General features: G+C 39.6%; 1 protein-coding gene across 3 annotated transcripts in view; it reads right to left on the reverse strand.

Annotated features, from left to right (window-relative positions):
• The window catches only part of STXBP6 (syntaxin binding protein 6), a 270,691-nt gene that overhangs the window by 183,153 nt on the left and 61,296 nt on the right, over positions 1-26,242 (reverse strand). For 2 of the 3 annotated variants that reach the window (XM_059914016.1, XM_059914018.1), the window contains exon 2: positions 15,109-15,297. The exons of the other annotated variant lie outside the window; for it this stretch is intronic. In XM_059914016.1, coding sequence (XP_059769999.1) covers positions 15,109-15,262 — 154 coding nt within the window. In that variant the 5' untranslated portion in view covers positions 15,263-15,297. The remainder of the gene's footprint in view (positions 1-15,108; positions 15,298-26,242) is intronic. 3 annotated transcript variants of the gene reach the window in all.

The raw sequence follows: 26,242 nt of genomic DNA on the forward strand, positions 1-26,242 counted from the left end.
AGTGGGGAATGAGGCTCAGAAAGGCCAAGCTGATTCTATCTAGGTTACACAGGTTATACGACTAGTCTGTAGTAGAACCAAGATTCAAATCCGTATTTTTTCTGTCTCCAAAACTTCTGCCCTTATACAGGGTTACTTCTGGTCACTTTGATCCTGGAAATGGATGAAACAGATTGTGCACACAGAACCATCACTTCATTAGCCATTTCTGGGCCCTAGGTTTTCCCCACTCGTTACACTATGCGTGACAAAAAGCCTCAAATCAGAAGGGCTTCTGCAACTTCTCGCCAACACGGTGTACCTGACTTGTCAACATAACACAGACAACTCTTATCTTTTCAAGACCCATTAGAGACTTCGGAAAATGATGTTCTACAGAGCACCTCTCATCAAAGTAAAACTTGAAAGTTCTAATTGGACTCAGTGTGATTTAGCTAAAATTAGAGTAATCCAACTCATAAGTCTAAGTAAGTCATTACAATCCAAATCTTGTTTCCAATACTGCACAGACCAACGTATTTATGATAGTACTAACTACACTGTATAATGCCAAGTGCTGTATCCTCAAAAGACTTTAAGTACCACCATCCTATTCTTACCTCCAGGCGAAAATTAAACTGGTCACAGGGAAATTTAAACTCATTGCTGCAAGACAATGCAGTGACCCCCTTGCTTGTGACCTGTACGGTATCCCCAGTCCAGATTCAAAGAGCTCGTTTTATGCTCAGAGGAAGAAGATGCCTTTCTTCCTCTGACCTCAACATTCACAGAGCTATACTGTAGCTCAGAATAAAATTAGATTTTGGAAGGAAGCGAGTTTGAAATATTATGTAGAAAAATCTTGGCAACAAGATCCCTATCATATCACGGTCTCAAAGCCAGAGAATTTTATCTGGAAGGCTGGCTAACAGTGATTTTTAAAAAAACACCACAAACACACTTTTTGAAACTGAAGCAGGCATTTATAATCCTAAGTGCCCTTGGTCAGGAAGTCGCTTTATGAAAATGAGTAATGCAAGGCTCCTTAGTATCAAGTTGTGTTTTTTCTGCAACACTTTTTTGTTAAAATGCAAAAACCAACAGCAACCAAATTAAATGAAATCAAAGTCCATTTAACAGGCTGTCCTCTAAAATTCAAGGTAAAAACTGTCACCATACAAAAAGGTTCCAAGCAGGAGTCCTTAAGTATTAGCGTTGAACAAATGAATGCTTCCAACATGGACATGAGGAAATAAGCACTGTGGAATAATGATCAAAACAGGACACCCACATGTTTATCCAGTGTGTGTATCAACCCCAGATATAATATCTGAGAAGGTACAAAATGGGTGATAGGAATTGTTCAATAAATGCTCTCAGTGTTACTACCACCACCAGCATCATTAGTCTTAGAGGGGTTGCCATGTTTTGCAAATACAAATGCCCTCAGGGAAGGTATTCAGATTACATATCAGTCTGTAAAGGTTTTCATAAATTATAGTATTTCTCTCCTAACATCTCAGAGCAGTCACTCTGAGGAACTGTGTTCTCAATAGCATGAGTGAGGGAACAGTGGCCAATTGCGATGGGCTGCAAAGGGTATTAGTACCTAAGAGGAGCTGAACAGGACCCCTGAAGTGAGGAGCAATAGGGAAAGGGGAACGGAGGGTAAACACGATCTCTGAAATACACACTCACAGAAAGTCAAAGGCATCCTCAGAACTATGCTATTTCTGGAAACAAAAGCGATACTTTTAATAGGTTCGAATTCCATGGAAAAGGGAATATTCTCACTTATGTTTATGTTAGATGTGACACAGCTGAATGCCTTTTGGAGACCTAGTATTTGAATTTAAGTTCAAAAAATTTCTTTCTCAAAGAAGGGTGACATAGCCATGCTCGAAGTAAATGGTCTCTACAACTTTAACCTATGAAGTATAACAACTGACAAATAAAAAAAATAATTATGTACAAAAGAGGAAATGCACTAACAAACAGAATTGCTCATACGGGAACCAAGGACATTGCTCTATCAGCAAAGAATGAGGTTCCCCTGGATGAATCAATAAACGTCAGGCCCAAAAAGGAAATGTAGGTTTCCCTTTTTTAAACAGTACAAAAGGCCAAGAAGCTTCAGAACTAAATCAACCACGTGGGACTTGATGATAGTGTACGAAAAGCAAAGCCACAGTTGTTTACAGCCAGTCCAAATCAAACCAAACATTAGAACTGAAACAGATAACTATCTTCACCAGATCTCAGGTTCCAAAAGGAGAGCCATCATTTGCAACTACCAAGCGCCAAGCACTGTGCCAGGCCCCTCATCTGTGTTAGGATACTTAGTTCGCACAGCAGGTGGCTCTCTGCCTTCCAGAAAGCCATGGAATCAATCACTGGGGGTGGGTTAGGGGCAGGAGTGGGGCTTAGGCTGATTCCAAAGGGCAGTTTTATGCTCACTGCTTGGGGCAACTACGTCTAAAAGCCAGAAATTTTACAACAATCGTTTGCAGTCCACCAGCCAGAAGCTGTTGTTATTGTAGCAAAAGCTTCCATCCCCCACGACTCTAGCTGGGGCTCTCCAACCCTTTTTTTTTAAAAGCATTTTTAATTAATTAATTATTAATTAATTTTTATTTATTTTTGGCTGCGTTGGGTCCTTGTTGCTGCGCACGGGCTTTCTCTAGTTGCAGCGAGCGGGGGCTACTCTTTGTTGTGGTGCCTGGGCTTCTCATTGCGGTGGCTTCTCTTGTTGCGGAGCACAGGCTCTAGGCGCACGGGCTTCTGTAGTTGTAGCACACGGGCTCACTAGTTGTGGCTCGTGGGCTCTAGAGCGCAGGCTCAGTAGTTGTGGCTCACAGGCTTAGTTGCTCCGCGGCATGTGGGATCTTCCCAGACCAGGGCTCGAACCCGTGTCCCCTGCATTGGCAGGCGGATTCTTAACCACTGCGCCACCAGGGAAGCCCTCCAACCATTTCTGACTATGCATCCCCTCAATAAAAAATTATGAGTATTAACTGCCAATATATGCATGCTTGTAAGTTACAGACTTGGACTATGGCTCTAAAATATTATGGCGATTATAAAACATACAGGAAAGATATAAATTAGAAAACAATTATATTTTAAATAGAAATTCTAACATTTTCTTCTCTTAGCTCAATGGATCAGGCAGTGCATCACATTTAGAGACAATGGTATTTTGGCTTTTCCCCTCGAAAACACTCTCACTGGGCACTCTCCACTTTATGGGTCTCCAAGCCCAGGAGGAAGTGACAGAGAAGTGAGATAAGCCTGCACACTTGGCTGTTACAGGTAACCCACGTCCAGTTTCTTACAATACCCAGACCCCAGAACGGACAGAGCCACTTCCTTGATCGGCAGCCAACAGGTTCTTCCCAGGAGTGAGTGGTACAGATCGTGCCTGCATACTGAAGTGAAAAGGAAAGGCACGGAGATATATCCTCCAATTCAGTTTAGCTACGAATCTCATCTCTTTCTCATCTCACCCCACTTCAACCAGAGTCACTCCCAAGGTCAAAAACCACCCTGGCAAGAAGATCAGGGCACGTTTTCTTCCTTCTTTTGCCTGACTGCAGTGGTTCTGCAATGTCAGCCAAGCCACCCAACCTCCTGGGCCTCGTTTTTCATATAAAAGTTGGTGATGTATTTGAGAATGACTAAGGATTCTCCTAGCTCTAAAAATCTAGAGTTCTGAAAGAGAATTCCTAAGAAGTTAATTTCCCTCATCCTATTTGCTCCGTAGATTCAAATGTTGGATCTGAAATAATGTCATATGTGAATCATTAAGGAAATGCACTGACCTGGGAAAAAAAGCATCATATGTTTGGTTGACATTTACCACTTCCCCCATCCCTCATCTAACAACAGTATAGAAGGTGTCGAATGAATCAGTACGTGAAACAGACCAAAAAGATGTGGCGAAGAGCCACCTCTTTGAAGGAACATGAGGGCTGACTCTAGGTAAGACACATACCTTCTTTTTCTGTAAACACAGTTACACACACACGCACGAACACCTGCAAATGCACATGAACATTGCCTAACGTCCCAATCCTAAAGGGAACAGGTATCATATGAACCTCAAAGAGAACCTGATCTAGAACTATCTTAAATATCATAGAGACGACTAACCAGCTGTTAAGCATACAAACTCATAGGATATTTTACTTTTAAGGCGTTCTGGCAGACGTGGGCTTTGAGATAAGCTTATTTTGGCCCACAGAGCACTGAGATTCCAACTGCTCCTACCACTCAGGAGCAGTGTGGAGGTTTCCTCTTACACGTTATGTGTGTGCCTCAATTTCCTCATCTGTAAGAGCGGTATTTTCTTAAAAAAGGCAAGACCAAGTTCCTTATTTCTCACTGTGAAAATTGAAAAAACAAAATATCAAGCAACAGATGAATGGTTAAATACTCTATGGCACCCAAGAAGCCATTAAAATTAACCTTATAAAGACTGTGTAAAAAATTAAAAAATTTTGTTACCATAAAAATGAAAAAAGGGCTTCCCTGGTGGCACAGTGGTTGAGAATCTGCCTGCCAATGCAGGGGACACGGGTTTGAGCCCTGGTCTGGGAAGATCCCACACGCCACGGAGCAGCTGGGCCCGTGAGCCACAATTACTGAGCCTGCGCGTCTGGAGCCTGTGCTCCGCAACAAGAGAGGCCGCGATAGTGAGAGGCCCGCGCACCGTGATGAAGAGTGGCCCCCGCTTGACACAACTAGAGAAAGCCCTCGCACAGAAACGAAGACCCAACACAGCCATAAAAATAAATAAATTTTTTTAAAAAACTAATTAAAAAAAAATGAAAAAAGAAGACAAAATTGTACCTAGAATACTATAAAGGGGGAGGGGTATTAAAAAAAAATGTGAAACCAAAACAGCCAATGTCACAATTTTTACATGATTTTTCCGATTTTTTTTCTTTTTCTGGTGGCACTTTATGTTTTTGATAAAGAACACATTTACATTTTATAGGGAGAAATACAGTTGAAAATTCATGGATCCAAAAACAGTTGATTCTTACCTACCCACAAGGTGGAAAGGATTCTAACCAGAGAAAAAACTTACGTTAACTGCTGCTTACTCATATTAGCTGGAAAACCAAAAAGGACAACTCTCAATTCTGTTGCTTCCTCTTATGAAAATGGAAACTGAGATCTCCAGGAATCAAGGCTGGATATATTCTTGTCATCTCAAATCCACTTGCCAAGCTGCTGTAGCTTCTCAAAGCAGAATAATTTTTTAAACTGATATAAACATCAAATGTAGTTGGGCATGGGGTCTACAACCTAAGCTACGTGGGAGCCACATGTGGTGAATAAATAATAATTTGTGTTAAAACGGTGTGTAAGGGGGAGGAGGAGACAGAATGAATATCCTCAGAGATTTTTAATAAAAATAGAGTTTCCATTTTTCCCTTGAAAGCCAACTTTAAGGAAATGTGTAGAACTAAAAACGATTGCTGTGAGAAAAGACCATTCAGGGAAAGTTTCGATATATTTAATGCTCATTAAATGGTCATTTATTCCCCTGTAATGTGAACTCTTTCTTCAGGAGAAACACTTAAGTGCTTCAAAAATTTGAGATAACAGCATCCCACTGTAGGTGACAACAGAAGCATTTATAAATTGCTCATTTTTGATGATTCTTCGAGTCTGAATAAATCAGAGAAATCTACATTTTCTTCTTGGTAACTGGGCTGTTAGGTAGAATAAAAACTCCTGCTCAGTAACCTGATGAATTCCAAGGGAATTCAAAGACCACCCAGCAGCATCTTAAACAAACAAACAAACAAAACCAAACCAAAGCAAAAAAAACGACTCCAGCTCACAGGCCGGAGCTCCAGCCCAGACAGTGAGTCCGAGCCAGCAGTCTCAGGCAAAGGGGATTTTGCCTGATTTTCCCCCAGACACTTCATCTGTTCCACAAAGGGATGAGGTGTGTACAACATGGACCCTGCCCTCTAGGGAATGGCAGTCTGGGGAGGTAAACAGAAAGCAGACTGACAAATACAACCTGGCCATGCTAAGTGCTATCATGGAGATGACAGGGGAGACCAGAGAGAAATGGGAGCAAGTCTCAAGCACACTAACGAACTGGTCATCTAGTCTCACGCAACCTCACTGTCCTCGTGGTCATTTATAGTTTCTTCTGGAAAATTCTGCGTGTGGTTTAGCATGACTGTAACTGGCAGGGAAATATCACTCGTATTCATTCTCTCTCTCTCTCTCTCTAAAGGAAAGGTCACAGGAAAGAGCTGGGCGAACAAGAACCTGATCTGGACTGAAAAGCTGGGTCCACAGGCGTTTGTACCAGCCTCTCCCACTTCTGCTGTTTGCTTAACAGTGCACTTGATTGACCCCAAAGGATGTTTGGGTTTATTTTGTTTCAATTTTTCTTTTGATCAGGGAAGATTAGGTGTAGGAAAATAACATCTTCCATTTCAGAGACAGGAACTCCACTAAGCCAGTTCTAACTCCCCACGAAAGGGGATAAAGAGGCCTGAACACAGGACCTCAGCATCCAACATACCCAACAACGTGCAAATACTCATGAGATCAGAGTGAACGTCTTCAAACTCTCAGAAACAGAAGAGCAGTGGGCCTCCCCCTGGTATTCCAGTTTGCGTGGGGCGGTATAACTTGGAACAGAGAATTAAGAGAAGCTAGGTTTAGAAACTGGGAGTCAGAATGACCTTGAGATCCCTGGCAGGGGTGGGGCACAGAGGGGAGGGGAAAGTGAACTTGAGAGGGAAAGGGAAAAAGTGTGGAAGGGGAGGTAGGAAAATCCCAAGACAAATCTGGGTTTTCATGTGATTTTTGTCTCACATGACATGGGTCACAGAAGCCTATCAGACATACATTCACATGTTTTCTAAAATCTGCAGATGAATTACGTTTGGATGGCAATAACAGGTAGATGTCCCATTTAGTGACAAGGTAATAATACTGCTCATAAAGCTGAGTACTTTCTAGGAATCAGGACTTATACACACACACACACACACACACACACACACAGAGTTCAGTTAATCCTCAAAATGCCCTTGGGATATGGATATTATTTCCATTTTATAGATGAGAAAACTGAGTATCAAAGACTTGAAAGACCTAGTACAAGCCAGTATTTTACCCCAAGTCAGTCTTATGCCTACGCCCGTGTTCTGCACAGCTGGGCTGGGAGAAGGCCTGGAGCAATGGAGACCTGTGGTGGCCCCAAGCGCCTCTGACTACAACTTACTGACGAATGAATCCCTGATGATGTTTAACGCACAATCTAAAACGGGTAAAAACCACGACCACCAAAGAACGTACCTGCATGAATTAAAACCCTGCCTACTGCTAGGCTGCTGTTTAGGACATTGGCCAGGTTCCCAGCACCTCGCCAGCAACATCCCAGAAGGAGAGCTGCCTTAGTTTGCAATCTCCCGAACCTCCACTTGCTCTACCTTTGCAATTAGTCAAAACTAATCAAAACGAAAATAAGTGAATCAGCTGTGAAATCCCTGTTCTTCACAGTGGGCTGTGTGGTGGGAGAGAGCACAGATGGAGTTTCCTTTTTAAAGGAAATGTTTTGGCACTAGCCTCTGTTAAGAGTTTTCCCTTGTTTCCATCTGGTTTTAGTATTGGAACGCGTACATGAGAGAATGGAAAAAGAAAATTCTGTTGGCGTGCTAAACCACTAGAAAAGCTAAAGCAGTCAACAGCACATCCTCTAAATCCTTGGAGATTAAAACGCTTTGCACAAGGCATGTTGTCACATTGTTTTTAAGGAAGGGGAGAGTTCAGTTTCTTGGGTCCAGGCTTGTCCTGAAAAAAAATTTTAAAGAGTGCACACTTGGGAGGGAGAGGGACCCAGATTTGAGTCTCAGCCTTATCACCTCTAGCTGTCTGCCCCTGGGCAGTGTGCCCGCCCACTTTAAACCTTGGCTATTTCATGGAAAGTAGACAACAAAAGCCACATCACAAAGCTGTTGCCAGGATTAAATGATATCACATCTGTTAAGTGCTTTGTTCTCCATTTTTGGAGTCCCCTATTCACAAGGCTTTAGCAAAGACAAATATTATTACTACCAGTTTTCTCAGGAAGAGATCTAGAACCATCAACGAAACTCAAAAAATTTTAAGGCATCTACTTTTTTTTTTACTGCATAACTGAAGAAAAGTTCATACATGGTGGTGTCCTTGTCAGGAGCCTCTCAGAATTTCCCTGGGGAACTGATTTTCTCTAAGACTCAAATACATCCGTTGACACTATCATTCTCCTGTAGGGCTTCCTTAACAGCCTAGATATTGGTGTAGAGGACTGTCACCTCCCAGCCCAAAGCAACCAAGGCCTAAACTGGTAGGAAAGTAGAGTAATCGTGAAACATGATTATCTCTAAAGATGTGCAAGGGAGTGTGAGAAAAGATGCTTGGTTTGGGAAGTCCTCTCTCATATAACTCTTATGCCTAAGAGACAGACAGACAGACAGAGGAGCACAGTGTCTAAGGGAATACAGGCCTAGAATCAAACCACCTGGGTTTAAATCTGTTTTGTAACTCACAAACTGATGACCTTGGACCAGCCAATTGAATTCCGTATGCTCAGTTTCCTCATCTACAAAATGAGGATGGTACTGTTATCTACCTCATTGTCTTAAGGATTAAATGAGTTAATATATGTAAAGGGCATAAAATCATGCCCAATATAAGAACTCAATAAATACTATTACTGTTATTAGTATTATTACTACTCCTAATTCACAGGGGGACTGGTGCTTCTCTAACCTTATTGAGCACTGAAGCATGTGATGGGTTCATGGCAGGTGCTACACTGAAGGTCATTTACAAATGACACCTGGTGGCAACATCTGCTGAGCCAGAAAACATTGCAGAAGAAAACCCTCTCTACTTTTAACTTCATGTAACCAAGAATATCATTGCAAATGTTTTAATCCAATGTGTCTATGCACATGTCACAAAAGGGCCAAATTCTCAATGTAAAATATAATAGAAGATATTATATTTTTCTAAAATAAAAAAGGATGTACAAAGAATCATATAATCATGACACTGGAAATAACTTTGTTTTTGATTGCACTGTCTTCTAGAGCTACTTAAAGTTTTAGGGCTGGGTTTACACACCAAATCTCTATAATAAAGAGATAAAAAGCTTACCCTGATGTATATTCCAAACAGAGGAGAGTCTATTACTCAATAACCTCAGAAATGAGATAGAAGACACAGTACGGGTCAAAACTGTTCAACATCTTTATGAATTTTGAAGAGTTAGGGAGAAACCTGTTCCTTAAAATATGGCTCATTCTACACCACAACCCCTCCTGACCTATGTCAGAAAAAATGAGGTGCTGTGGCACTACAAGCATGGCCAATGGGGTCACAAGGACTGGGTGGATTTCTGTTACTTCAAAAGTGGCGACCCTGGGACATCATGACCTCTCTGATGAACACTGGTGCCTTCATCTGGGAAAAGAAGAATATACCACCCAATTGGGATAGGGACGTTGTGAGGATTAACTGGAATTAAAACAAATAATAAAACACACACAGGATGATTTTTATTTTCTTCTACATAATATCTGAAAGATTGGTATTTTCAATATTTACTACTTCTATAACAAAGTATAATAACAAATATATATCATTGTTATAGTTGTTTTGTATTTCTTCTTTCACTACTAATACCTTTGTCCATCTCTGAGTTCAGTGTGGATTTCTTCATTTTTCCTGGATAAAAACTCTTGAAAAGTCAGCTCACCACTCCTGAATAAACCATTTCTATCAAGGTCAAATTTCATCTGTCTTGTATTTTTTCCTTCTCTCTCTTATAATATTTATAGACCTTGTGATGAGATCCTGTCTGACTTTAGAAAGTAGATAAAAAGAATTTCTTTCTTATGCCAGATCTCTGACAATTAACTTTGGTTACCCTAATCCAATAGCAACCTATACAAAATGTCCTCAAACCCTCATAATTGGTTTGAATGTCCATTTGGATTATTAACAACCTGAATTCCTCCCTATATGATACATATGAAACAAGAATGAAATTTGCTATAAAATTTCCAAGGGGGTTCAGAATCCTAGAACCTCAGGGCCTAAAAGAAGCTTTGAACTTGTCAACTGAATTGAAAGCCCAGAAAAATTCAGAGCTTTGACCATGGCTAGTCAAAAAAGAAAAGACTAAGATGTATTCTTTTGATAGAATTGAGTACCATAAATATATCATTATGTCAAGTATACCAATAAGACAACGCAGAGCATAACTCCCCAAGACAGTGAAACTTCTCAACCTTAGCTTCAGTAGCTCATGCATGACACTTTCAAGATACAGGTAAGTTTCCCCACTACCCCTAGTCCTGCATTAGTAGGGCCTAGGTGGAACCAGGCCATCCATAAAATTCTAGAGGTTATTCTAAGGAACACCCAGGACTGGTAACTACGGAGCTAAAGAACAGTATTGCCAAGTCCTAGCCTCCTAATCCCCATCATTACCTTCCATGGGGATCCATTTACATAAATGATTTCATCAAAGATCACTCAGAACTTTTTTTTTAATAATAAAATTTTGCTCTCTAGAAATCTAAAATCATTCTGAAAAGATAAAGATTCTCTGTTTTAAGAACAGAGAATGTTTTAATCACAAAAATTAAAGTTTATATAAGAGAATGTATTAATTACAAAAATTGAAGTTTCTTCATGCTCCTTCTATGGGGAGCAGCCAAGGAAAGACTTTTATCCACTTACATATATGAAGGGTAGCATTATACATTATGCATACTGAATTAAAACAGGATCAGGAAAATAGATTTTAAACATGAAATTATGGAATGTTCAGTAGGTAACTGGCCTCTAATAGCAAATTGATATTAACTTCTTAGCATGCTTCTAGTGTAGTATTTTTTTTTTTTTGATAGGTAAGAAGTGCATTTATTTAGAGAGAAACACTCTCCACAGACAGTGTCTAGTGTAGTATTATAGACCCAAATTTCATGGAGGGGGCAACTGATTATAGAAACAGTTGTAGGCAGAGCTTGCTTTACAGTTTGAATGAGTTAACAGCTCTAAGTTATAAATAAAGTCCATACTATCATCAGGTATTTAGTAAGCTATCCATTTACATAGCATCTTCCATTTAAGCATCTATTGTGTCTATACTCGGCAATGTGCCAGGTGCTATAAGGAACTATTGACACACAGATCAGATAGATGGAAGCACAGGTTTACATGATACACAGCTGCTTCTGTCTGAGGATTCAAAAGGCCATCTAGGATAACTTCTCATACCTTTAAGGGAGAGGGCTAGTTTCTGTCCATCTTACAGAGCAGACTGAGATAAGAAGGTTAATTAATTCTTATGATCATCCACAAGTGACTCTGTAAGACATTTTTTAGAATCAATTTTACCAAGATATATTTACAAATAATAAAATGCACCCATTTTAAGTGTGTAGTTTGATGAGTTGGTGGTTACTTGTGATACACCCAGGTAACCACCACCACAATCAACATACAGAACCCTTACACCATTGCAAGAAATCCCCTCATGCTCCTTTGCAATCAATCACCAACTCCACCCCCTGGCAACCACCAATGGGCTTTCTGTCACTATAGCTTAAGTTCTGTCCATTCTAGAATTTCATATAAATAGAATCATACATCATGTTGTCTTTTCCATTTTTTCTTCCCCCCACATAACACAAGGCTTTTGAGATTCATCCATGTTGCTGCACGTATTGATAGTTCATTTAATTTCCAGGTAGCATTCCACTGCATAGTTATAAAAATAATTTTATTCACTCACATATAGATGGACATCTGAGTTCTGATTTTTGGTTATTATAAATAAAACTGTTATGAACCCCTATGTACATGTCTTTATGTAGACATATGTTTTTATTTCTCTTGGGTAAATGCCTAGGAAAAGACTTGTTGAGTCATATAAATGTAAGTTTGACTTTATAAACAACTGTCAAATTGTTTACCAAAGCAATTCTATCATTTTTACGTTCCCACCAGCAAAGTATGAGAGCTCAAATTGCTCCACATGCTTGTCAACACTTGGTATTGTCAGCCTTTTTAATTGTAGCCATTGCTGAAAAGAGAAAGTGGAAAACAATGCTTTAAGAATGTTAATTACAGAGGCCTCTAAGTATGTAAGTATCTGCATACCATTCAAGAAGCCAGCCAGGAAGTCCAATGAGAAACAATCAAATTCTATCCCAAAGCTCCATGGATGAATTGGAGAGGTTATTTCTCTCCTTACACAATTATAGCTAAATAACTCAAGAAAGATCTTATTTCCCCTGCTGCAGCACCATTCTGGATTCCCCTAGAGGATATACAACCCGCTCTGAAAATAACAAGTCTCATGATCACAGGCCTCTCCCTCTCAGATTATAAACTCTGCCAAATACTGGTGGAAAAAAATTCACACAAAGAATCATTAGTAAAAGACATTGGGTATATAAAACACCCATGCTTACATGCATATGTTGGCAAACTTTTAAAGCTTTGATACTCTCGTCTTTAAAAAAAGAGTATCACTCTTTATGCTGTTTGAAAAGTGGTTAAAAATTATTTGTGGACATTGCCCTAATTTGGACAAATTTTGCCTATTCAAAATGGAGAGCTGGTTTTCATCAGCCAAGCCACAAGAGTTGAAGGGCTCCGACTCCCAGAAAGCATAGGAGGTTCACACTGATAGCAGGAAGGAACAGCTGTCACTCCAGGGCTCTGCTTTCACTTCACAGCCTCCTATGTGAGTTGAGCTACAAAGACTAAACAGGACTAAACAGGAGACAAGGAGGAACTCAGAATCCAGTTCATCTTTCAAAGAAGCCGCCCTTCCTCTGCCTGGAATGCTCTCTGCACCCACACCATTTCTTTTCAGCACCAGTGAGGCCCTACTTTTCTTGCAGCTCTGGGTTCTCCCAACCAGGTCAAATCCTCCTCACACATGCTTTCACGTCACTATATTTTTCCTCTTTAACCTTTTCACAGTTAATAATTATGTTTATTTTAGTGAATAAAATATTAATGTCTACTGCTCCTTCCCCAACAAACAAGGTAAGCTTCATGAGTTTTTCTCCTAACTGAACCCCCAGCACCAAGAGTGCTCAGCACATAAAAAGTACTTAATAAATATGTGTGTAATTAATTACTTGTTAATTAAAACAACACCTTATCAAAGATGTACTGATAGGCCTCTACGCTTTTCATGAGTTCGAAAATAAAGGTGGCTGCTTCTTTCTCAATTACGAGAAAAATCAAACTGCAAAAACACTGTGGGTGTCAAAATTGCCTGGCCTTCTCCTGCCCCAGTTTCCATTAAATCAGCTGCTTAAATGTCAGATCTGCTTTGCCAACCTATCCTCTCAAAATTCAAATCCATGAAAAGGATGAGGCTTTTCAGAACTCAAGACTGTCCTCCATTAGAATGCAACAGAAAAGTAATTCTCATAGCTGCAGGCTTGAAACCTGAAGGTCTTGGTAATATGTAAAGGAAATGCAGTTATCCAGTAAGTCCCCGGTCATTATCTCCTATGGCAGGGGAAAGGGTCATGCTCTTTCACCGGGAGAGGGAATTAGAGGCCCCATTATCACTCTTGCAGACTGCATGATCAGAAAGAGGCTGACAATAACACGTGCCTAAAAGGCAAACAAAACCGCCCTTTTTTTCATCCACCTTTTCTGCAACTACCCGTCTTCAAGAAATCTCAATGAAACATTGAGAGAATGGAGGTTAATTAGAATATTATGGGTCCCTGCTCACCCCATGTTCAGCTCAGCCCAAATACAAAACAAAATTTCTTTTAATGCATTCTATTCCTTATTGGTATAAGCGAAAACTCTAGAATTCAAATTTAAAGATGTGGAAATATTTTTAAGACCTGAACCTCATTAACAAAATACTAGGAAGGTATTAGGAAAGGCTACTTCTTTAGATATTAATTGAGCCCCTATTATATATGGCAAGCACTGCTCAGCACACTAAAGGAATGCAAATGTCTTCCAACAGTCACCAAATCTTATTAACCTAATTGTTAACTTGGAATTAAAGAGAGACCAATATTTCAAGGTCAATTCTCATTCTAACCATTGAAAAGGCATTCTTACCAAAGGGCTATATTTCCATTTTATTTAAAACTAAGATACAGTCCTATTATTATCTCTACGTGTCCTTTCTGGAAAAAAAGCTATTTCCACCTTGAAATAAATTATTTCAAAATAAACAAATGACCTGAGGCTTAATTTTTTTTTAAAGAAAGCTAAAAATGGGTCCAAAAATAAAGTTTTATTCCCAAGCCACAACTGAAGAAAATTGGAAAAAAGATGAATTAAGGTAAGCCTAATTCCTCCATTGCCCAGTTACAAGAAATATCAGAAATATTACAAATGCTCCAGGTGCTCAGATTAGCGTCACCCATAGTTCCATGGAAAACTTATCCAAATTTCATCTCAAAAAACTTGGTATGAATTCACAGTAAGTCCCACAGACATCCTACAATCACAAACGCAAAGAGAAAAAAAGTAATCCCACAAAATTCTAAGCTTAGTAGAACAGATGTCTCTTCCTGACAAAGAACAGCTGTCAGGCAAAGCTGTGATTTATGAGCTGAGTCTACTTTCTCACATTCCATACAGTGTCGCGATATCTATCTTGAGACCACCTATTACTGATTGTTGGCAACTGTTAAGAAAAAGAAAAGTCAATGAAACTCAGGCTGCTGGTAGTAACAATTATGCAAATACCAGGAAGTGTTCTAAAACAAAAAATCTCAGAGGATAGCCCACTTTCTGTCAAGGCCCTAGTGAAGGAAAAGTATGGACAAACAGAAGTGTTTGCCAAACCCTTTACAGATGCTCTTAATGAAACTGAAAGGACATTAAAATTGCACTTCATTACCTTTCCATACTAGGCAACATCAAAAGCCAAGGTGCCATGAGTAAATAAGGATCAAAGAAGGTAACAGAGAAACAGGAAAGGAATGGAAAGACAGGTGTATCCAAACCTTGGGCTATAACCCTCCTGGATACCTTAGAATTAACTGCTTTAAAACAGAAGTTGTTTTAATAATATTCATATCTGATTTTCATTACCTGACAGGCAGATGTAAGTTAAATATTCGCCTTGACCTCCAGTTGCCAAGAAAGGAATCTTTTTCTTTGTCCTCCTCTTGACTTGGACAGCTCCCAGCATCCTTTCATCAAGAGGTGCAAAAATTTCCTTGCTGATGGCAGACTTGGCACTCATTGTTGACCAAGCAAGCAGGGCACGCAGTGAGTTTTCTAAAGAAAAAGAAAAGGCAAGCTGGAGTTGGCAGTATTATAAGGGCTCATATAAGAATGAGCAGCAGATATGATCCAGCAATCCCACTCCTGGGCAAATAGCCAGAAAAGATGAAAACTCTATTTCAAAAAGATACATGCACCCCAATGTTCATAGCAATACTATTTACAATAGTCAAGACATGGAAGCAATGTAAACGTCTATCCACAGATGAATGGATAAAGAAGATGTGGTGTACACGCATAATGGAAAACTACTCAGCCATAAAAAACAATGAAATAATGCCATTTGCAGCAATATGGATGGACCTAGAGATTATCATACTATGTGAAGTAAGTCAGAGAAGGACAAATATCACATGATATCACTTATATGCGGAATCTAAATAAATGATATAAATGAACTTATTTATAAAACATAAACAGACTCATAGACATAGAAAACAAACTTATGGTTACCAAAGGGGAAGGGAGGGAGGGATAAATTGGAAATTTGGGATTAACAGAAACACACTACTATATATAAAATTAGATAAACAACAAGTACCTACTCTATAGCACAGGGAACTATATTCAATATCTTGTAATACCCTATAATGGAATATATATATATATGTGTGTGTGTGTGTGTGTGTGTGTGTGTAACTGGATCACTTTGCTGTACATCTAGAACACTGTAAATCAACTAAAATAAAAAAAAAAGAATGAGCAGCAAGTTGATTCACACATGAAGTAATTTTCAATTTGTGGTTTAACCTCTCACTTGCTTGAAATGCACTATAGAATCATTAAAAGTAAGGCCTTTACATTTGTAATAACTGTGAAAAAACTCAAACAAAAAAGGAATACAGATTTACTCGCTGAAAATGACAAACGCAATGTGAGATGAGCTAAAAATCTCACATTTTAGATGATCCAAAAATCTTTAAAGTCAAGAGGTTCTTTATGCAACTTCAAAATCTCCTTTAACTCTAATATAAATCCATTTCCCTAATTCTATTCATAGCAGAAATAATTATATCATCTTCCACATAATAACTATATATGCAACAGAAGACCATTAATTTAATCACCTTTCAGCTGCTTTGGATCAGGCTAAGTAATTAATCCTTATTTATTAGCCTCTTTCAACGGGTCCTATTTTCCAGTGCTCCTCTGCCTCTCATCGCCATGCTCTGGACCCTCGCCAAATTCTCCACAGTTTCCTTCAGCCAAAGTGGACACAGAATGCTAAAAAAATGTCTGACTAATGCCAAGTATTTTGGAAATGTTACCCAGCAGTCCCCACATGGTATGCTCCTGTGGTTAACTGGCAGTGTGTGCCCAATAATTAAGAAAATAAAGCATCATGGTGCTGACTCCCAATGAGTCCCCCCATCCTCACCCCTCAAATTTACATATACGCAGTCCCCATGTTATATTTAGCTTTCCAAAGTTGTACTTCCCTAAAGGTCTTGATTCTGCTTATTTGTGTCTATTATATTCAAGGTCAATCTGAACTTTAACCCTGCATCATCCAAAAACTCAGCTGCAACTTGAGTAAATGAGTAAATGTTTTCTATTCCATCATCCTAGTCAGAGACTATATCTTAAGCAGTAACCAACATTTGCTCAAGCAATTAACAAATCAGAACTAAAGGTGCAGAGAAGGCCAATGGGTTGGTCATGCAGGCTGTACAGAGTATTCAGAGATCCTGCAGAGGGATCAATAGCACAGCTATATATGGTAACAGTGGCTCAAAGAGCTGATCAACCTGCTGTAAAATCGAGCCAGTTGGTAAACAAACACCTATTACCTGCCACCTCAATGCTCAGTACAGAGATATAAGAAATAACTCAGATATGCTCCCTGCTCGCCAGGAGTTGACTACTGACTACATCAAAGGTTTCCCTTAAATCCAGATGATTTACGATGGAAGACCATGAAACATCCTTCCCAGTGCAAGATTTACAAATGCTACCCACACAGCTGTCCACCTGTAACTGGTCCCACACCTGTAATCTCATGGTAGGAAAGAGATATATTAAAAAAGAACCTTCCCCTGGTTAAAGAAATTTCTTGTGGTTTCAGTCCTGTAGTAGGTTTTCTTAGCGGCAGCAAGAATAAAGAATAAATAGTGTTGGTGTTTATTATCTATCTATACCTCTATCTATACATTATAGATCTATGCCCAGATCTATGTGCTCAGATCATGCCATTTTATCATTGCCACCAGGTTCTTCATACTAGCTGAGTACAAAATGATGACGGAGTTTCTCAATGTGCTGACCTCTAACCGACACCCTGTGATTTCCTAGAAGTTACCAAACAGAATTTCCCCCACTGCCATTTACCCCATGACTTCGCTATGCAGGGTGTTATAATTTACAGGGACATTTTTTTAAAAAGAGAGAAACTAGTTCTTTTCTAGCTCCAAGGCCTCTCACCTCTCAGCATTTGGGGACATGTGAAAAAGAAAGCCAGTGGTAGCACGGTGGCTTCAAACGTCCTATAAAAGCAATGTAGAAAGAAAGTCATCTTCCCAAACTCATCAGGCATTCTCTAACCAGTGCCTTCCCAACTGTGGCAAGGCTTTTGCTTTTCCAACTCAGATTCACATTTTTCAAAACTTGTGCTTAAAAGAAATAGAAAGCTATCATTGTATTATGCAAAATCTGTCAGAGAAAAAAAAAGAACAGGAACAACATGCATGTGCTATTAAATTTTCAGGAAATCTTGCTCTTCTTTTGAAAAACTGGTAAGAAATGGAAATGGCCTTTTGTTGTTTTTTTTGTATGGATATTCAGCAGCCAAGAACAAAAGAGAGAAAAAAAGAGGAAAAATAAAACCAGTAACTTCACTGACCACAAGTTTGGAATCAGACAAACTTGGGTTCAAATCTTATTTCCCAAACTGAAGACCTATATGTGGGTAAATCTCTTAAAATTCAGACCCTCAGTTTACTCACTGCATCATGGAGAGAGCTTCACCTAGTTCACGGAAGCACTGAAAGAATTAGATGAAACAATGCATGCAAATCACTTATTCTGGTGCCTGAATCATAATGAATGCTTAAAATGGAAAATTTTTATTAACTCTCCTACTAAGATATGAAAAATAAAAGACCCTCTGAACTTGCAGAGACTGAGTAAATGTAGCCATCCATACCAGAAGGTATTTGTAAAAGAGAAACTCGATTTTATTTACCAAAGCTTTGCTTTTCTCACTCATGGGTATGAAACCCTCTAAATATGGATAAACAGTCTAACATATGGAGGGCTCTGTATAAAGTGTTATCAGGATGAGCTATTTATAGGTTTCACCCTCAGGAAACTCACTCGCAAGAGACTATCAGGCTCATTTTTATGGGAAATTGTCTGAAGTTTTTGTCCAGGCCAAGGATAGTAACAAGACTGGGAGCACGTGTGTATGTTTTTGATGCCACCTGGAAATGGGAATGGACAGTGGGTTAGAAGAGAAAGAATCAGAACATAAAAGGGGTACTAATGTAGTTTCATGGAAATAATCTATGAGTGTCTCCCAAACGTGACTGCACATCTGAACTCGGCAAGGAGAGCTTTTCAAAAACGCAGACCCCTGGGCCCCTCCTTTACCCCCACCAAATAAGAATCTTGGGATCTGTAGTTTAAACAACTCTCTAACTGCAGCCATCCTGACACCTAAGTGAAAAGCTGAGAGCCTAAGGAGGAACCGTGGGGATGGAAAGGAGTGTATTCTCAGGACAGAATACAGGAAGAGAATGTACAGGACTTTTTCTCTCCATTCAACCAAGCAGATTTCTCAAGTCTTAGATCTTCCTACTGGTAAATAAATGTCCAGCCCACAGCTGGACCGCTTTGTAAGGAAAACAAGATGAATACACAGCGGTGGTACACCACTGACCACAGTTACTCCAACCTACATCACCCTGAAGGGGAGCAGGACATGCCCCAAATATTCTGCTTTAGTATATTGATTGTTTTGAGCCAAAGGCATCTGAAAAACAGCAAATGTGGGGACAGGCTTTCTCTGAATTCCCTTTATCTGTCTAAAGACAGATCCTCCAAAAGGAACTCGGTTGTTATAAATCCCCTCTCCAGGAGTTTCATCTACCAGAGAAGACTGATTCTTGTCACAGGACAGTAGACTAGAAGTCGACACCACACTCAGACACACTCTGTCACAAACTGTCACACCTCCCATCTAGTCTTGTAAGGGCCCATCCACCTTTTCTAAAAATCTTTTTCTCTCCCCTAAGAGGTCTACACCCCGTCCTCCTTCCCTAATAAGATGGTATTTAATCCTGAATTCTAAGCCACCTTGGGAATTATTCATTTTTCCCAGGGTATCTCCCATGTATACACAAGGTATACATGTTAATAAACTTCCGATTGGTTTTCTCTTGTTAATCTGTCTTTTATTACAGGAGTCTCAGCTAAGAACTCAGAAGAGTAAAGGGAAAATTATTTTTCCTCCCCTACAACCCATGGAAGTTTTCTCTCTTCCTGGTCCACGGCTTCTAAAGGCTATAATTACAAAGCTTTCCCATCCAAGAAACCAACCTACAATATGATTTGCAAGTCAAAGCAGCTGGCTGCCTTAAGTGGTAGTTTTGGAAACTAATCACAGTTAGCTTTCCTCTCCCTCAAGCTTTTTCATCTATCTTCTTCTCCCTTTAAGCCATCTAACCCACAACCACTTTTGTCAGCACATGGTTATGGTAGTGAGATGGTCCTCCACCTACTATCCTCCTCTCCAGGAGGAGTTGTAAACTCCAAGGGCCTCACGGAGGAGGCAGATGAAGTACGTAAGTTAAGGGGTAGAGAGGTAAGATGTCTTTGCATTCCAACACTAACATTTTCCATTTCCAGTACTTGAACTGACATGTGTCCTCTGTGGTCAAGAGACAAGGAGGAGTGGTAGGAACTCATTAAAACTGCAGATGACCTGTGGTGGTACACTCATCATCCTGCAGGTGGGTCTAAGGCGGTGGGGCTGACAGGGCTTAAATATTTCTCACCTGAGAGGTAAGCGCCCCCTCTGGTGAAACAGAGGCGCCATTTATTTAACTTAATATTATTAGATAACAGATTCTCTAACCTCATTCACTTGCCATGCTTCACATGCAATCTTCTGATCATGGTATGGCACTGGCTATGCCAACACAAGTAATCTGGACTCTATGACGATTATATTCCCATTGCCAACAAGTAACCAGAATGCCTGGTTTTAGACCTCACCCTCTTAAACTAGTTACTATGACTCAACCCTGAGGTAGATGCACTCAAAACTAGCCGAGGGCTTCCCTGGTGGTGCAGTGGTTAAGAATCTGCCTGCCAATGCAGGGGACACGGGTTCGAGCCCTGGTCTGGGAAGATCCCACATGCCGCGGAGCAACTAAGCCCATGAGCCACAACTACTGAGCCTGCGCCTCTGGAGCCTGTGCTCCGCAACAAGAGAGGCCGCGACAGAGAGAGGCCCGCGCACCGCGATGAAGAGTGGCCCCCGCTTGCCACAACTAGAGAAAGCCCTTGCACAGGAACGAAGACCCAACACAGCCAAAAATAAATATAAATAAATAAATTTTAAAACTAGCCGATATCAAGTTTCAGAATTCTCCAAGTTAACAGCAAACAGGATATCATCCCAGAACACTTTTGGGGAGAATCAGCTGGTCTCTACTACTGCATGGGAACTCTAGTGAGGTGACCTCAAATAACTTAGAAATAAGAGAAATAGGTTATTCTCTAAGATAGGACTTCTCTACATTGCCACTTTGTTTTCGAAATTCTACAAATGCAACTTGACTCCCGCCTTTAATTGGATGACACTAATCATGCACCCAGATCCCATTGCCTTCCTGGTTTTAAATCCATGTGTCTAGCTGGCAACTGAGCATTTCCACTAAGAGTTAATTTAGACTCAGTCTTGTCTCTCAAACCCTCCAAGTCCCCATAACAACAAACCAATTACCAAGTTCTGTAGATCCAATTTAATATTTCTGGGCTCCACCAGATCCTCTTCATCCTCACATCCTCTACCTTAATTCGGATCCCCATCGTCCCTGGTTTGAATGATTTGGATGCCTCCTAAAAGGTTTCTAGTACCACTCCCATCTTGCTACCATTGTCCCTCTACACTGTCCAAGGTAATATTCTAAAGGATAAATATGATTCAAGTATAACTGTATTCAACTGTTTCTACTCCATGCCTCATGTCCTGAAAGAGAAACACAATTACCTTGACAAGGAACTGGGGAATGTTATAAATATTGAGGCCAAAGTAGAGCAATGTTAAATTGCTTCCCTTAAACTCCACAGTATTTAAGTACTAAATGTTACAAGTCAGATGTTATTACACAGTCATTAAACTTAGAGATAATCTAAAAATGTTAATTGTACTCCAAAATCCAAAAACTTCACTTAGTAGCCAGAAAATATGCAACTTGTTAGGCCATAAAAATCGATTTTATTTTTTCTTGTTTCATAAATAAAGACCAATGAGATAATTTGAGGTCAATTTAGCTACTTTATAAAAACTTACTCAAGTAAGGGTTACTGATTATTATAAATATGCAATTCTACTTCTACTTAGACAACTTTACTCTTGGATAAGATAGTTCTCAAGATGAAAACTTTAGTCTATCCATAGCACGTAAGCATGAGGATAAATTAAATAAATTAGACGAATGTTTCAACCTACCAGCCAATTTTCCCATGTACTTCAACTATTACTCTCAACTAAAAGTTCTTATAAATAGAATCTAAAAGGGGAGTCAGATATACCACTAGACTAGACAGATAACTTTAATCTGGTGATACCATTCAAAGTTGAAAATTGCAGTCACTATGAGTTCATCATTCTTTCTGGTAGAAACAACAAGGGCTAAAGAAGGGGCTTGCCAATGGTATAAAACCAGAAGGGGACGGCAGACCAAGAACTCATACTTAAGATTTCAGAAGATTTACAAAGATTGAGACTAAGTCAATAAGTCATACAGCAAATCTGCTAAAAATATCCTAGAAAGAGCCAGAAACTTAAAAACAGGAAAAATACAAATTTTAAGTATATGTATAAAAGCTAAAAATATTCTCTATTCTGCTAGAAAAATATTTGGAGATAGACCAAAAAATATATTAAAGGGGGAATTCCAAACAAAGACTGTGTACATCAACATCAACTGGGGTGCCCAGGTCTTGCTCACACAAATTCAGGGGACCTGGGGGGCAAGGTCTGGGATTTGTTTTCTTGATGATATCTTTGATTTATTCCACTGTACAACCAGGTCCAGATCCACTGTCTCTGGGTTTTTGTTTTTTCTCTGTATTTAATGAATTATTTATAAAATAAAGACTCCGTAAACCTTTTTTGAGAGTACATGGCAGATGCTCTGTAAAGCTCTAGTAATGAGTCACTGAGGTTTGTACAGCACTTCATGATTTACAAAACACCTCCACGCAATCCCAAGTATACAATCAAGACAGCTGCTAAATGCATCTTCCAAAACTTGCTCTTTTTGTAAATTAGAATCTTTAGGTATGTGCATTTATGAATGGTAAACTATGCCATTTTTAACGCACCCCTATGGGTCTCAGGATTATGAAGAAGTTATAAATCCTCTCTTATAGAGATTAGTATTTGAACTGAAACCTTTAGAACCAGCAACTCCATTACTAGAGAAAAAGGAAATGCTGTGTGTATTATACATGATGCATGCTTACTTCAGATCCATTTTTAAGAGCAAAACATTATAAACAACCTAAATACCCATCAATATTCAATCTACATTGTTAAAATGCAGTATAGCCCTTCAACCCAATGGACTATCACATAACCTTTCAAAATCATGGCACAGATATATAGATACTAACTTGAAAAAAATGACATACTACAGAGTGAAAACAAGGAATTTACAAAACAGAAAATGAGCTCATGAATGTAAACTTATATGTGTGTACTGATATGCATAAAGAGATTTCTAGAAAAACGTCTGCCGAAATGTTAATATGATTATGTCTGGATTTTGAAACAAAGAAAAATAGGTCCAAGATTCTGCAGGGCAGTATTCTTATTCCACTATAACTTGACTAGAGTGTTCCTTAAAAAAATTTGTTTTTGAGGTACTCTCCTTTTCCCCAAACTGGAAGATATACCAAAATTTATTTTACTGAGATCCAATTATCAGTCTGCCCTACTCTCTTTTCAACTCCAGTCCAGGCATGGTGTTGGGAATCCCAAAGGTGAAAGCGGATAAATTTCCACCTTCAAAGAGTTGTGAGAAAGGAGAGCAGATGTCGTGAATGAGTCCTGGAAGTGATTTTTGGTGAGAAGAAAACGTCACCTTTCCTCTGAGCAAATGCAGCTCCATGCCGGAACCCACGACCTGGTGAGCAGAATGCCAGCCAGATGTCCACCTGCACCTGCTCCCTTGGACACAATCGTTGGAGCAGTGCAAAAGCAGCACAACCACACACAGCAACCCTGGTCATGACGCTTAGCTCCTTAAGGAAGGAAAAGAAGCTCTTTTTTACCATCAGGCTACCAAATACCATAAGACCTGGCTGGCTTTCTCTTCCGTGTATATACTAACCCTCCTCTTGTATGAGACATTATGTTCACAGGATCCTCCAAGCCGGTGACTCATGTCTGCTTCAATTATAAATCTAGACTATTGTCATCTCCTCTTTCCTTGTTTATATGTTCAGTAAGCACATTCTTCTTGTAGGCTTAATATCCAAAGAACAAACCCTTCTCTGCACCCAGACTACAAGACCTGTGTTTACACAAGTTTGTTTACGTGGTGGGTGGACTTTTTAGCCGCCTTGTCGATCACTTCCTAACTTTAACAGATGATATGACAAAGCCAAAAAATAACATTACCAAGAACAAAAAAAGGCTGCTGGGAATACGCCATTTGGAGGATTTGTTGAGGGATTTATTCTGTAATAGAACCTCCACTTTCACAAGTTTAAATTTCCAGGATCAGCAAAGTTGGTTCTACAGTACCCACATACCGACTCCACAGTGATGGGGAGAAATAAAGTACCAAAGGGAAGGGCAGGCTGGGGTGCACTCACTGGATTATGACAGAATTATTGATCCAAAGTGTGAGGCAGGCCTTAAAAATGAGTTTAAGCATATCAAAGAAAGAACAAAGGGTTATAAGGGAAAATGAACCAAAAGGAGTTCCAATTGTTGGCATCTCCCAATTTCCGAGTACTCATGTCACTGTGGTGCCCAACAGCTAGTTGGCAAACTAACAAAACAATATGTTGGCCTGAGAGCATTGTTTATTAACAACACTCATAATAGACAAATCTATTCCAACCAAATATGGACCAAGCCACATGAAGATTGACAACATGAAAATAAACATTTCAATTGTGTGCCACACTCTGTACTGATTGCTGAATTAGTGTGCTGCTTCTACTTACACTGAAGATAAAACAACGGGGGAAACACTGAACCCACACATGAAAGGAAGTGGAAGACAGTGTGGTTCAGGTGTTTTCTCTTTTTCATGTATACAGAAGTTTACAACAGAAGTTTTGGATTAAAAAATAAAGACCAAACATATCAACCATTAAAAACAAACAAATCTCTGGGAGGATCCCACATGCCGAGGAGCAACTGGGCCCGTGTGTCACAATTACTGAGCCTGCGCCTGGGGCCTGTGAGCCACAACTATTGAGCCTGCGCGTCTGGAGCCTGTGCTCTGCAACGAGAGAGGCCGCGATAGTGAAAGGCCCGCGCACCGCAATGAAGAGTGGCCCCCGCTTGCCGCAACTAGAGAAAGCCCTCACACAGAAACGAAGACCCAACACAGCCAAAAATAAAATAAATAAAATTAAAAAAAAAAAAAAAAACCAAACTGCTAAAAAAAAATTTTGGGACTCCCCTGGTGGTCCAGTGGGTAAGACTCTGCTCTGCGCTCCCAACGCAGGGAGCCCGGGGTTCGACCTCTGGTCGGGGAACTAGATCCCGCATGCATGCCACAACTAAGAAGTCTGCATGCCGCAACAAAGATCCTGTGTGCCTCACCTAAGACCCGGCACAGCCAAAATAAAAAAAAAAAAAAAAAAAAAAAATTTAAAAAAACAAACAAATCAATGAACAAATCCTCCAGCAGGCATAAAATGAGCCTTTTATATCAGATATTTGTTAACTCAAATCTTAGGTAAATTATAAATTCTCTTGATTCAGCTATTTCTGTTTTAGAACAGACCTGGAATATAACACTAAAAAGGTAATAAACCTTTAAAAAGACCCTCCAATTTTAAGTGTATGAAACCTACAAGAACCAAAAAAGTAGTTGAAACAAGTTTATATATTTTCTAAAAATCTAAAAATCGGAGCAAAACTTCTCAAAATAGTCTCTAAATCATCAATTCTGAGAGTATTTCCTACTTGAATCCCTTATTTGGAGAATATCATCACTTTATAATTTCTTGAGAGAGTTTCAATTAGTTTTCTGTAATTGACATTTTATCAGTGTTATACTCTGACATGAAGTCCTTCACAGCAATGAGGGGCAGAGAAGAAATGTGACACATCCAGAAGCCCTGTTATACATATTTACACTGTCAACTTAAAAGACTAAGGACTCTGTCCTTCAATGGCTCAATTTCACAAATGAGATTTTCAATAAGGTCATTAAACTCTTCCCATACGGATCAAGCCAAGGATTGTCATTTCAACTTTAATCAGTCTCCCCAACAATCAAGTTCATGATTTTGTGCCTGTGCAGTGTAATCTGAATGGTGCTGAAAAAGATTCCCTCCTAGCCTCCAAAAGCTTTTCCCGTCAGCACCTCAAATTCCGACAGGAGATGCGTACACTTAAACATGTGACTTTGGTATCTGAAAGTCCTCATTAATATATTTTTATATGGGAGAGAGGAGGGTGAGATTCCATTTTATAGATGAGGAAACTAAAGCTCAGAGTAGTTAAGTAAGTTGCTCTAGA

Source organism: Balaenoptera ricei, chromosome 2 (genome assembly GCF_028023285.1).
Source record: "Balaenoptera ricei isolate mBalRic1 chromosome 2, mBalRic1.hap2, whole genome shotgun sequence".
Taxonomy (NCBI): Eukaryota; Metazoa; Chordata; class Mammalia; order Artiodactyla; family Balaenopteridae; genus Balaenoptera; species Balaenoptera ricei.